The sequence below is a fragment of the Aotus nancymaae genome, unplaced genomic scaffold, assembly GCF_030222135.1.
Source record: "Aotus nancymaae isolate 86718 unplaced genomic scaffold, 86718_ANA_hifiasm-v0.15.2.pri h1tg000039l, whole genome shotgun sequence".
NCBI classification, from domain to species: domain Eukaryota; kingdom Metazoa; phylum Chordata; class Mammalia; order Primates; family Aotidae; genus Aotus; species Aotus nancymaae.
Genome location: NW_026988453.1, coordinates 8,948,779 through 8,962,617, shown reverse-complemented (window position 1 = coordinate 8,962,617; position 13,839 = coordinate 8,948,779). Strand labels below are relative to the sequence as shown.

The following is a 13,839-nucleotide window of genomic DNA, read 5'->3' as shown; positions in this document are numbered from 1 at the left end:
CTCATGCCTGTAATCCCAGCACTTTGGGAGGCTGAGGTGGGTGGATCACTTGAGGTCAAGAGTTCAAGACCACCCTGGCCAATATGGTGAAACCTTGTCTCTACTAAAAATACAAAAATTAGCTGGGTGTGGTGGTATATGCCTGTAATCCCAGCTACTCTGGAGGCTGAGGCAGAAGAATTGCTTGAACCCAGGAGGTGGAGGCCGCAGTGCGCTGAGATCATGCCACTGCACTCCAGACTGAGTGACAGAGCTAGACTCTGTCAAAAAAAAAAAATATATATATACACACACACACACACACACACACACACACACACACACATATATATATGGACTCTCATTAGGATGGCTATTATAAAAAAAAAAGTTGGCAAGGACATGGGGAAATTGGAACACTTGCGCATTGCTGGTAGGAGTGTAAAATGATACAGCTGATGGGGAATCTTTATGGCAATTCTTCAAAAAATTAAACAGAATCGCCATATGATCTAGCAATTCCCTTTCTGGGTATATATCCAGGAAGGAAAGTAGGTATTCAAACATATTCGTACCCCCACTTGTCCAGCAGCACCATTCACAACAGCCATAAGGTGGAAGTAACAAGCGCCCATTGATGGATGAATGGATAAACAAAATGTGATGTATACATACAATGGAATATTATTCAGCCTTTAAGAGAAAGGAAATTTTGACACTTGCTACAACATGGATAAACCTGGATGACATTATGCTAAGTGAAATGAGCCAATCACAAAAGGACAAATACTGTATGATTCCGCCAACATGAGATTCCTAGAACAGTCAGGTTCATACAGAAAGTAAAATGGTGCTTGCCAGGGACTGTGGGGAATGGGGAAGAGTGGGGAGTTAGTGTTTAATGGGTACAGAGTTTGTTTGGGAAAATGACAAAGTTCTGGTGTTGAATGGTGGTGATGGTTGCATACAATGTGAATATGTTAATGCACATGACTGCACACTTAGAGACAGTTAAAATGGTACATATATGTTATGTATTTTTTTAACCACAATTAAAAAATTGAGGGTGAGTGTTGTGAGTCACACCTTTAATCTCAGCACTTTGGGAGGCCAAGGTGGGCCAATCAGTTGAGGTCAAGAGTTCGAGATGGGCCTGGCCAACATGGTGAAATCCCATCTCCATTAAAAAACACAAAAATTAGTTGGGTATGGTAGTGCACATCTGTAATCTCAGCTACTTGGGAGGCTGAGGCAGAAGAATCCCTTGAACTCGAGAGGTGGAAGTTTCAGTGAGCAGAGATCACGACACTGCAATCTAGCCTGGGCAGCACAGTGAATGAGACTCCGTCTCAAAAAAATAAAAATTAAAAATAAAAATAAGGCAGGCAGAGGGTGGAATGATAAAGAAGAAACAAAATTATTAATTTGCTTAATGCTTCACTAATGGACTGTGCTATTCTCTTCTTTTTGAGAAGCCAGATTTTATAAAGGGAAACTTTCAGAAGGCAGATGTGGTATGTTTTTTTGTTGTTGTTTGGGAAGTGTATCTTCAGTAGGTTATTAACATTCTGACTGTGGCAGGGATTGATGTCTATTTTCAATGGCAGGCTCAGCCTTAGTCATTACCATAGGGATCCTGAGCTCTGCCTTGACAGTGTCAGGCATTCAGCAAATGTTCACGGATTTAAATGAAATTATGTGCCTTATTTTCAGTTATATGACTTGAAAGAGTCTTTGTTTGGTTTTGTTTTTCAAAGTACAAGAGTAAATCAATAGAATTGAAAGGGTTTTGAGCCAGCTCCACCCATCTCTACCCAGGAATGGAATCATCTTTTAAAACTTGAATTTAACAGTTACATAGCACTTACTGTGAGCCAGAGACTATCCCAAAGGCTTTTGATAGATATATAAACTCATTTAATACTAATAAGCCTATGCCGTTAGGTACCATTGTTTCCCATTTTACAGATGAGAAAACTGAGGCACAGAGAAGCAAAGTTATACGACTATTAAGTAGTGGACCTGGGATTCCAACTGAAATACCTTGTGGACCCAGAGCTCATGCTTTTAGCTATTGCACACCTGACTCTTTTTTTAAAATAGTAATGTACGAGACTGGGACTTTAATGACCCTGAAGTGGATCTCAAGGTCCAGAATGGAGAGTGGAAATTGTGGATGAAGATATTCCTTGATTATGATCCTGCCTTTCTACTCCAGCAGCCTGGTTAGGTACCTGAGGGTTAATGCTGAAGCCACGGTAAGGGGCTTGTAGGTTTAAGGTCAAATTTTTTGAACCTAAGGAATTTCCCTCCAATTCTGTAGCAGCCCCTTAGTGACGAATCTGCTATCCATCCCACGGGTTTTGCTATTGGAGGATTTTCTAGGTGATCAAGGCAGACGAGATGAAACACTATTAAACTAACACTGACCTACGCTGAACCCTATATAAATCTTTTTTTCTAGCCTTTCTGAGATACGGCCCAAGACGAATCTGCAACTCTGGAGTGGAAGCCAGGGGGCGGGCTAAGCAGCGACCATTTTTGTTTTGCGGCCGTGCGCTCTCAGAGTATCTTGACTAACAGGACCCCACGGTGAAGGTGGAGCCTATCAGAGAGCAGGGCGGGGCCTGGGAGACGTGATGATTCAAACGGGCTAATGATCTGGGCGCATCTGGCAGAAGTCGCCAATAAGCGGGCGTGTTGGGGAGGAGCGCACAAACGCTAGTGGGTTTGGTTGCACGGCGGCTTTGGCGCATTTTCGGCTGGTTTGATTCATCCATTTTGAAGAGACGGGGGAGCGGGGGGCTCGTCTGTTCCAGGGGCCCTGAACCAAAGAGCAGCGGAGTTTGAGAAGCCTGCAGCTCGGAGTTCGGCGGCAGCGGTCCCATCGGCTGAAGTTGGGGGGGGTGGGGCGCCGAGCGCGCGGGGTGGGGGGGGGTACTGGTCTTTGGCTTCTCGACTCGGTCCTGTTTCGACAGCGAACATGTCGCGGCCTGTCAGGTCAGTGCGGAGTCTGAGGCCTGGAGCGGGTTGGAGGGGGCTGGGGGCGAGTGGTGAAAGAGTCGGGGACAGAAAGCTAGAGTCGTCCATCCCCGGTGCCACGCGCGGCCTCCTCCCTTTTGGGGCCCGCGCGCACCCTGGAGCGTGGGGGGCCCTGCTGGCGCGCGGGGGTGGCGGCTGCGCGCCTGTGCGCGCGCCCCTCCCCGCCCCGCGCCGCTGCAGGGCTCCGGTCTGCTCAGTTGCCTCCCCCACCCGTCGCACTGGAGCGGGCGGGTTGTCCCTGAACCGCCAGCGGCCGGAGGGGGAGGGGTGTGAAGTCAGCGCCCCCAAGAGGCCCCACCTTCTTGGGGCCGTCCCCTCGGAGCCAGCGCGGGGAGGCGGGTGGACTGGAGCTCCACTCCCCGCCTTCAACGAGGAGGGGCGGAGGCACCCGTAATGCCCCTACTCCCCGCGACTGGCGCGGGGGTGGGGGCCCTGAGGCCTATTTCTCTGGCGGACGGGGGTGTTCCAGGCAAAGGGGGAGGGGCAGCACTTGCCACCGGGCCGCGAGTTTGTACTTCGGGGTCGCTGCAGGCCCCGCCTCCCGGATCGGGCCGAGCGTGGGCGGGACCCGTTTTTACTCCCCCTCCGGGCAAAAGTGAGAGTTCGGGACTGGATCTTGGAAAATAATGGGCTGCTGCCTCTCCCCCCACCTCAGAGTTTTGAGAGAATTAACCCCAAAGTTCGCTCTTTCTCTCGGAATAGAAATGTCCTTCCTCGGGGAAATGTCAGTGTTCAGGGAGGTGCGGGTTAACAGCACGGCCCAAATCCCGTGTGGTTCTCGTTCCACTCTCACCCGCGTACGCGTCTCGGGATATTTTTGTAACCTCTCGTCCCTGAGTGACTTTAGTAATAAAAGGGCTAGGTTCGGGTAACCATCAGACTTCATTCTCGGAATTTCAACAAGTTTGCTGTTCCCCCAGTGGTCGGTGGAATCGTCCTATGCCATCCTCCAGGCTATTGTATGGAATGTGCCATTTATGGAGGGGTGTGGTTTAGTCCAATCTGTTGAGGCCTTAAAAAGGAGAGCTGTTGCAAATAAATATTACTTTTAATGTAAGGAATTGGTTTCTTTGCATAGCATGTTTTCTAAATAAATATAGATAAAGGCTTAGTTTTTAAATGTTTTAACAGTTGTTGCTTCCCCTACATTCCAAGTTGTGTGGGAAATGGAAGTATCTTTAGAGTTCTAAAGAGAGGTATGGGACCCTGGAAAGGGTTTTCTACACTATTCTGACTTCAGACTAGATCATCCTCCAGCTGGTGGTGGTATGGGACTGCGTACTGCTACACGCGGGGTGGGAATGAGGAGAAAGAGCTGCTGCAGCTTCAACCAGTATCCGTGGTAACTCACTATATCTACTATGAAAAGTATGCTGGCCTTTTGGCGAGGAGTCTGGATAGCTCTTTCAGAGTATAGTATGCATAACTTTTTTTGGCATAAAACTTGACGGATTTATCCCATCAACTTAATGGAATGTTTTCTTTAGGATCAGGTAAAATAGACAATAAAATAAAGAATTTTTTTTATCTGGATTGAATCTTTTGTCTTCTGGAAGTAATTAGTGTGTGGTCAAATTAGGTTATTTTTCTCCACCTTTTAAACTTTAGTTCACTAAGTTTTGATTTTATTTTATTATAGTGACTTTCTTATCTCATCTGCCTGAATTTGTTTTTCCAGATTTAGGTATTGGAACATGAACAGAACATTTTTACTGGAAACTTGGATTTTTAATATTACCATGTGGGGATATATATATTAAGCACATTCTGTCAGTGTTTTTGGAGGCATTGGGATTTTTGGACAACTTTTTTCTTAGTGTGTTGTTTAAAATGATTTTGACCTTGTTTATTGCCCTAATTGAAGAGCGATGTTTATATGTTGTGGGGGTTTTTGGTTTTTTTGGGGTTTTTTTTTGGGTTTTTTGTTTTTTTTTTTTGCCATTTTCAAATTATTAATTTCAGAGCAAGTTGGTTACTGGATATATTTTAGTCGTAAATTCTCTTTGTAATTATTTTTTAAAATAAGTCTTTATTCATGACCGATAATAAAGCAGAAATAATTAAACTTGAGTTTGGTGGTTTGTTAAATTTTGCAATAAAAAAGTCCTGACTTAGGGAAATACTACTGTTCAAAGTGTAATTCAAGAATCTATATTACCTTAGTGCATTTAACATCAACAAAAAAAAATGTGATAGACATTGACCTGATTTCAGAATGATCAGCCTTGTTTTAAAAACAACAAAAAAGCACAAGTTAGAAAATATTGTCACTGTGTCTTCTTTTGGGGTATTTCTGCCCTTAGGCCTTCGTATAATTTTGCAGTTTTTCTGGTTCTCTTTTTACCATAGATATTCGTTTTTATTTTAATACGAACCTAAACATTTTAAGAGCATTTGGAAATGTACTAATGGCACCTTAACATCAATTTCCAAATGAAGGGTATGGTGGGCCTGTTGGCTACTGCATGATTTTAGATAGACTTGTGTCTAGCACGTTATGTTTAAGTAACTTTGTTCATACAAGATTGCTGTCTTTACCCTTTACAGTGGCTGACTTCTAAATGAGAGCTCAAACATTTTAGACCTTGGATTCAAATTAATAGCTTAAAATGACAGTTTTGGAGCTAGGGAGAGGTTTAGGCAAACTCACTTTATTAAAGCCAGTTTAATGGGGACCTGAATAAGTGAGGTGCATTGCATCACACACTAGCAGGTGCAAATGTGGGGCCGAGAACCTAGATTTCCCAATTCCAGTTCTGCTTGTCCCCACCCTCATAATCACTGTACCGTCTGCCCAATCAATATTAAAGTTAATGCTGATTAAAGAACATAGTGTATAACATTTTTAACTTTTCAAAGTGCTTTCATGAGTCAACTTTGTGAGGAAGGAAGAAAAATGCCATTACTTGTAAGGGGTGAGAAAGAAAGCTCAGGTTTACTGACTTGCCCAGACTAGAAACCAGATTTTTTGAAATTCAGCTTTGTTACACTCTGCAGAGAGCCTCCTCCCTTACTGAAAGTGATTCAGATTGCTCAAATTAATCTTTTTGCTTCTCTTTGTAACCTGAGTGTACTTGATACCTTGTCTTTTAACACTTGAGATTATAAGGAACCTTACCATTGAAAATTTAGATGTGAAAACATAAGCTCTTACAAGTTGTTATAAATTATTTTATTGTTTGTCATGTTTATAAGTAATGTTGAGAATTAACAGCTTTCCCAAGATTCCAGTTTGCTTTCTTTTCAAAGAGAATTGTTTGGGCCATGCCTGGATTCTAAAAATTAACATTCTCTTCCCCAAAACAATTTGTTTCAAGAAGTCCTAGAAACTTGAAAAGGGAAAACCTAAAAACTTGAAAGTTCAAGTTTAAAATTTGTTATCAAATGCGTACATGAAGACACAAGTTTAATATGGTTGTAGATGAGACTGGCTCATTCTCTTATTCTCTGTGTGTGTGTGTTTGTGTGTGTGTGTGTGTGTGAGAGAGAGAGAGAGTTAACCTTTGATCTATGCTTTTTTTAAATTACATGTCACTTTCCTCCAAAAAGACATCATTCCTTCAAAGATAAGCCATAAAAGATATCTTACATAATTTAATTTACAAATTTATTTATTTTATTTATTTGAGATGCAGTGGCATGATCTCGGCTCACTGCAACCTCCGCCTCCAGGTTCAAGTGATTCTCCTGCCTCAGCCTCCTGAGTAGCTAGGATTACAGGCGCCCACCACCACACCCAGCTAATTTTTGTATTTTTAGTGGAGACAGAGTTTCACCATGTTGGCCAGGCTGGTCTTGAACTCCTGACCTCAAGTGATCCACCTACCTCAGCCTCCCAAAGTGCTGGGATTACAGGCGTGAGCCACCGTGCCTGGCCAGGAAGTTAATATTATAAGAAAAGTATTCACTTTTGCTCAACATACATGTAATTAATTATCTGAAAATTACAATACAATGTTTAAAATGTTTTTTTAAATCACCATATAACATGACAAAACAAGCTTAAAGAATATGTTATAGAACTGTAATAGCAGAGCTAAGGTTTGAACCGAGATCTGAATACAAAATTAGCATTTTTTCCATGGTACCAGTCTTTCTTGCCTAGTATTCGGTGTGAAGATGGTTAAGTTTTTTTATTTAATATCTCTTCGATGGTGAATATTCTATATGCATTGATTTTAAGCGCTCTGTATAAAACATAGGAAAAACAGCCAAAATGTTTAAGATGAGCATTTTTCTCAACTCAGTATTTAAAATAATTTTCAGAGTTCGTTTTTTGAGACAGAATCTGTCTCACTGTCACCCAGGTGGGGGTTCAGTGGTGCGATCACAGGCTCACTGCATCCTCTACCTTTCATACTCAGGTGATCCTCCCACCTCAGTCTTTCCAGTAGCTGGGACTAAAGGTATGGCCTTCCACACCTGGCTAATTTTTTGTAGGCAGGGTTTCGCCATGTTCCCCAGGCCGAGAGAGGAAATTAAAAGTACTAAATTAAAACAATAAGAAAGAAGTCCAGTTCCTTCAGTTTACTAGTGATGACTTTGAACCCAAGGAGTTAAAGTGTAGCGATAATAGCAAGGCTGGATTGAGACTGCATAAATCTTAGCCATTCTCCTTTTTATTATTTGTATTTACAGTATTTGATTCTACAGAGAATGTATTAGAAGTCCACATTCCTAGTTTGAAATCATTGGGGCAATATGTGTTTTTAAATTTTTTGAAAAACTGGGAATTCCCAAAGGTAACAGGATGCATGTACTATATAGTAGTAATGTACCATAGCTAGTTTAGGGTAGTACTCCTATAAACAAACACATTTATAGCTCTAATGAACTTAGGAATTTTCACACTAAGACTATAAAAAGCCTCCTATTTAGGTCATCATGTTTTGCCACCATGTAAGTTATGAAAATTCTTAATCTTCATAACTTTGGATTTCTAAATTGTTGGTTAGTGATTGAGGACATTTAACAGCTTGAGCTGAAAAAAATAAAATCACTTCCAGACTTAATAGAATTATCAATTGCTGAGCAACTATTAGGTGCTAAATATTTTACCAGGTAATTTATACACATTTCAAAATTATGCGCAAGGCATATATTATGCTCATTTCATGTTAGTCCTGAGGCTAGGATAAATAAAGTAACTGACACAGTTCACCCAACTATGAAGAGATGAAGCAGGAATTTGAATCCTCGTGTGAACAACCCAAAGCCAGTTCGTGATCTTTTCAATGTGACATTGTCACAGGGTATACTTTGTCTTCTTTGGAGGGAGTTAAGTTCATAATAGAACTTTTCTGGGAAGGAAGAGGAGAATATGTTAAGAGGTTAAGGGGAGATACACCGGACGGGAGGAAAAACCAGTGCAGTGTTTAGTTTGAGTCTTTGCAGGGGGAACAATGGTGGCATTAAGTTTATACAGTTCAAAATATGAGGGCCTTTCCCCTTGACTAGGTGATTCCAGAGCCACCTAAAAGACAAAAAGGAAATGAAGGGTTTATTTTACATAAAAATATAGATGCAAAAATGCTAAACAGACGATTAGCTAACAAACCAATGAGTACAGCAACTGACTGTCATCAGTAGGCTCTTGGAAACTTCCAGCTTTAAGCAAAATGATACATAGTAAGCAAGTTCTTGAATAATGTTTTGTTATAATGATGAAAAAGAAAGGTCTCCCGCAACATTTTGTTTAAGGCTACAGTTTCCAAGAGCCTATCGATGTTAAGTGAGAACTGTATTAAAAGATATATTTGATCTTGAATGTCATGAATATACTAAAAATATTGTATATATTTTATATATATACACATATATTTTATACATGCGATATATACATATATATTTTATATATACACATTTTTATATACATACATATATTTTATATATATATGTATATATACATGAGACAGGTAGGGTTTGTCCCAAGAGCGAAACAGTTTGTGTGAGTCAACATACTGAGAGACTAAAGGAAAAACTATTGCATTTGAAAAAGGTTTAATACCTATTGTAAAACCTAATGCATTAAAAAATTAGAAGGAAATGATTTACTTGACAAAGGTTACAAATAGGTTAAGTGGTTGAGTTTTTAGTGTTTTAAGTCAATTAGCAATTAAAGCTAATTCTTGGGGAGAGGTAATCCTAGCACGACAAAAGAAGCCCTGGGTATCAGGAAGCATTTCAGCTTCTTCTAGGTTTATATAATGGAGATGTTGAATTCCACTGGAGTAATAGTACCTTGCAGTGACAAAGCATTTTACGATTTTTCAAGCTTTTTCTCACTGGCTTCTTCCAGCCCATAAAACACCATTAGTTAAGAAATAGAAAGCTAATTTTGAATAAACGATTTTGCTTTTTGGGGTTTTTTGGCCTGTTTTTCTCAAAAACATAAAAAAGTCACCATACTCTGTAACTCTGGGAAACTGTGCCTATTATAGTCTATGTGAATGTTGTCCCTCTAGAGTTGTATGATTTGCACTCTGCATAGCCAAATGGGTTACTTTGCAAACGAACTTAAAGTATTGAGCATGCTGAAAAGTGTTAAATTTGCATTTTTAAAACAATTCTTAGCTGTAAGGAATGCGACCTTACTGTATATTCAGAAGTAGCTTTTTGGATTGTTGAGACTGGAGACTGCACCTAGGAGCCTCGCATGTTGTGCACAATAGGAGGAAACATTTTATTTAGCACAAGACCACTTTGGTCAAACTGGTAATTCCTTTGTTTTTTCGGAAAATTTTATTGCTGTCTAGATTGTAGGAAGTCATATTGATCGTTAGAGTTATATTGCCATGTTTTAAAAGAACTGCTATTTAAATGGTCATAATTATAGGTCTTTGAAACACTTTAAGTGAAGAGATCACAGGCTGCTTAAGAGTATTTCGACGAGGTATTGCAGTTCTCAGGTGCTTCCTAGGTATTATCTATTATTGAATTGTGTTGTCTGTTTAGTTATGTGCTAAGCAAAGTGATCTTCAGGGAGATTTCCTTTCCAGCTACCTTTTGTTGGAGTGTTCTAGGTCACAATAAAATGACTGAAAAATGAACTACTCAAGAAACTAAATATTAGCTCCACTGAAAAAGTCCATCCTGCTATTTCTAATGCTGGGATAACACAGGGCTGCCTGTCTTCCAAGGACTTGCTGCAGCTCTAGAGATTGATAACCCCTCTTACTTGAGTGACTACTGCTTTCTTACAGAGAAACTTGATTCTGTAAAATTTACTGTTTGGAATTATATCAGTAAAAATGAAACATCATACTTTTGTCAGGAAGATCTAAGTCATTTTGACACAGAGAACTAGCCTTGATTTACAGCTTCAGAGCTTTGAATAAGCGGTTGTTAAACAGAAAGTAATGCATGTATCTTAACTTCTTTCCCAGGAAATAGGACCTTAGTTCCACTATGCAGTCCAGACCTGATGTTGACCCGTTTAACACAGTTCTGTGCTTTTGGTCTATCGAGACACTGCTTCATTTATCTTAGTCCTACCCTTCCCCAAAATTCTGTAACTTTCTGTTCCATGAGATGCTCCACACTTCCCTCATGTGCTTGTCCTTCATTGTATTGAGTCAATAAAACTAACTTTGTCAGGCTACAGCTTTGTTCCTAGTGATTGAGTTAAGACAGTTTGGAAGATACGACCGAGGTTTCCAAGACCATGGGACTCTGCTTAGTAATTGCACGTCTGAGACCCCTTCAATCTCACACATTGGAGGCTTCTCTATCCCTAGTTGCATAGGTTTTACACTAAACTTCCATTGGGAAAAGTCTAACCTGGCTGACATTATTTGTCAAATACTGTATCTTATGCTCATTGAAATTTGTGTGTGACTTTAAAACATTTTCCCATATGGTGAAACTGAACGTGGTAAGTTGTAAAATAAAGTAACTTGAGTCTTGAAAATAAGGAGTGCCTTATGAGAGTTAATACTTATTCATGGTGCTAAAGCATTAACAAGTTGGTTAAAAAAATTATAATATATATTTATATTTAGTAGGAGATTGTGACATTTATCTAATAAATGTGTCTGGCTCATCACTCAGAACACCTTTACTCACTTCCTTTTTCTGCAGAAATTAGAGACCGAGGCCATTTGAAAAAATTAGCTTTTTTCTATAATGTTCTTGGGGATTTTTTTATTTTTGCTTTCTCATATCTTGTGGCTTTGTTGTGGATTTTATATTTATTTATTTTTCTTTCTTTTTTTTGAGACAGTTTTGCTTTTGTCACCCAGGCTGTAATGTGATGGTGCGATCTGGGCTCACTGCAACCTCTGCCTCCCAGGTTCAAGCTATTCTCAGCCTCCCGAGTAGCTGGGATTACAGGCACCTGCCACCATGCCCAGCTAATTTTTGTATTTTTAGCAGAGACAGGGTTTTGCCATGTTGGCCAGGCTGGTCTGGAACTCGTAGCCTCAGGTGATCCAGCCACCTCGGCCTCCCAAAGTGCTGGGATTTCAGGCATGAGCCACAGTGCCCATCCTATTTTATTCAGACAGGGTCTCAATTTGTCACTCAGGCTGGAGTGCAGTGGCCCAACCTCAACGCAACCTCAGCCACTTGGGCTTAAGCAATCCTGCCCCCTCATTCTCCTGAGTAGCTGGGACTAACAGGTGTACACCACCACGCCCAGCTAATTTTTTTTTTTTTTTTTTTTTTTGTATTTTTAGTAGAGCTAGGGTGTCACCCAGGCTGGTCTCCAACTCCTGGGCTCAAGCATTCCTGCCACCTCAGCCTTCCAGAGTACTGGGATTACAGGCGTGAGCTACCAATGCCCGGGGGAATTTTATATTTTATATTTAAAATTGTAAATAGGATGGGCCAGGTGTGGTGGCTTATGCCTGTTATCCCAGCACTTTGGGAGGCAGGTAGATTGCTTGAGTCCAGGAGTTTGAGACCAGCCTGGCCAACATGGTGAAATCTCATCTCTACTAAAAATACAAAAAAGTTAGCTGGGTGTGGTGGCGCACAACTATAATCCCAGCTACTGGGGAGACTGAGGCAGGAGAATTTCTGGAACCTGGGAGGTAGAGTTTGCAATGAGCCAGCATCATGCAGCTGCACTCCAGCCTGGACAATGGGGAGACTCACAAAAAATGAAATTTATTTTTCATTAAAGTTAAATAATTTTATTTAATAATTTTTATTTAATTTAAGCAGGATGATATAAAATACAGTTAAAACAATGTATTTTAGGCAAAAGGAACTTGAAGGTCAAGATAAGTGAAGCTGTTCTAAGAAATTTCCCAGAGTTGGCCAACACAGTGGCTCACACCTGTAATCCCAACACCTTGGGAGGCCAAGGAGGTCGGATCGCTTGAGTTAGGAATTCGAGACCAGCCTGGGCAGTAGGGAGACCTCATCTCTACAAATATAAAATCAGCCAGACATGGTGTTGCATAACTGTAGTCCCGGCTACTCGGAAGGCTGAGGCAGGAGGGTTGCTTGAGCTCAGGAGTTTGAACTAACGTGGGCAACATGCCAAAACCCCATCCCTACAAAAAAAAAAATTAGCCGAGCATGGTGGCTAGTGCCTATAGTCCCAGCTACTGGGGTGTGGGAGGATCACTTGACCCTGGAAGGTCCAGGCTGCTATTAGGTGTGATTGTGCTGTGTTACTCCGGCCTGGGCAACTCAGTGAGATCCTGTTTCAAAAAAAAAAAAAATTACCCTGAGTTGTGTTCAGGCATTCTGTCCTCAATATTTTTATATGCTGAGAAAATCTTGCATGTGAGATTTTTAAATCATCTTTGTGGGTAGAATGGAAAGAGGTAAATGTTCCAAATTTTAAAGGAAAGGCAGCAGTACTTGGTGTGCAGCAACTTTAATTGCACCAGTTCTTTGGCAGAATTAGATTTGTAAAGACTTAGGAAAGGAAGGTTTGAGAAGCTGCATCACCGGTGGCATATGTGGATTATAGGGTTGGAAGTACTTAGGTTGGAAAATTGCTTTCACCACTTAATGGCTTGCAGTCAAGTTACTTGGTGTTTTGAGCATTCTTTTCCTCAGAATTACTTACTTGTGGCATTAGGGTGAGAATTAAATGACAATTTAGGTAAAGTAGTACATTTCAAATATCTGAAGTAACTGCTGTTATGATTATTAATGAAAGTCATCGCAGATTCACACACAAAAAAAGGTCATATAGATCAGTAGTCTTCATAATGTTTGGTTTTGGAGATATCTTAAACGTTTGATGTAAATTTTATGTAGTCATTTATTTGAGACAGGTTCTCCCTCTGTCAGTCAGGCCAGAGTGCAGTGTTGTGATCTTGGCTCACTACAACCTTCGCCTTCTGGGCTCAAGTTACTCTGCCACCTCAACCCCTAGAGTGGCTGGGACTACAGGCACACGCCACCACACCCAGCTTTTTGTCCGTTGTTTGTAGAGATGGAGTTTCTCCATGATGCCTGGGCTGATCTCTGATCTCGAATTTATGGGCTGAAGTGATCTGCCCACCTCAGCCTCCCACAGTGCTGGGATTACAGGTGTGGGCTACCACACCTGCTTCAAATTTTAAGTATAATTTTGGGCCAGGCATGGTGGTTCAGGCCTGTAATCTCAGCAGGATGGAAGGATTGCATGAACCCAGGAGTTGGAGACCAGCCTGGGCAACCTGTCTACAGCGTGTCTCTGAGCATGGTAGTGTGCACCTGTAGTCCTAGGTACTCTGGAGGCTGCAGTGAGCCACTGCACTCCAGCCTGAGTGACAGAGTAAGAACCTGTCATTTAAAATAAATAGACTGGGCGTGGTGGCTCACACCTGCAATCCTAGCACTTTGGGAGGTCGAGGCAGGTGGATCACTTGAGGT

The 13,839-nt window shown here is 41.2% G+C and overlaps 1 protein-coding gene across 2 annotated transcripts in view; it reads left to right on the top strand.

Moving 5' to 3' along the window:
• Positions 1-2,884: 2,884 nt before the first annotated feature.
• NUCKS1 (nuclear casein kinase and cyclin dependent kinase substrate 1) overlaps positions 2,885-13,839 on the top strand; it is a 31,986-nt gene continuing 21,031 nt past the window's right edge. For both annotated transcript variants that reach the window (XM_064360285.1, XM_064360284.1), the window contains exon 1: positions 2,885-2,979. In XM_064360285.1, the coding sequence (XP_064216355.1) occupies positions 2,963-2,979 (17 nt within the window). In that variant the 5' untranslated portion in view covers positions 2,885-2,962. The remainder of the gene's footprint in view (positions 2,980-13,839) is intronic.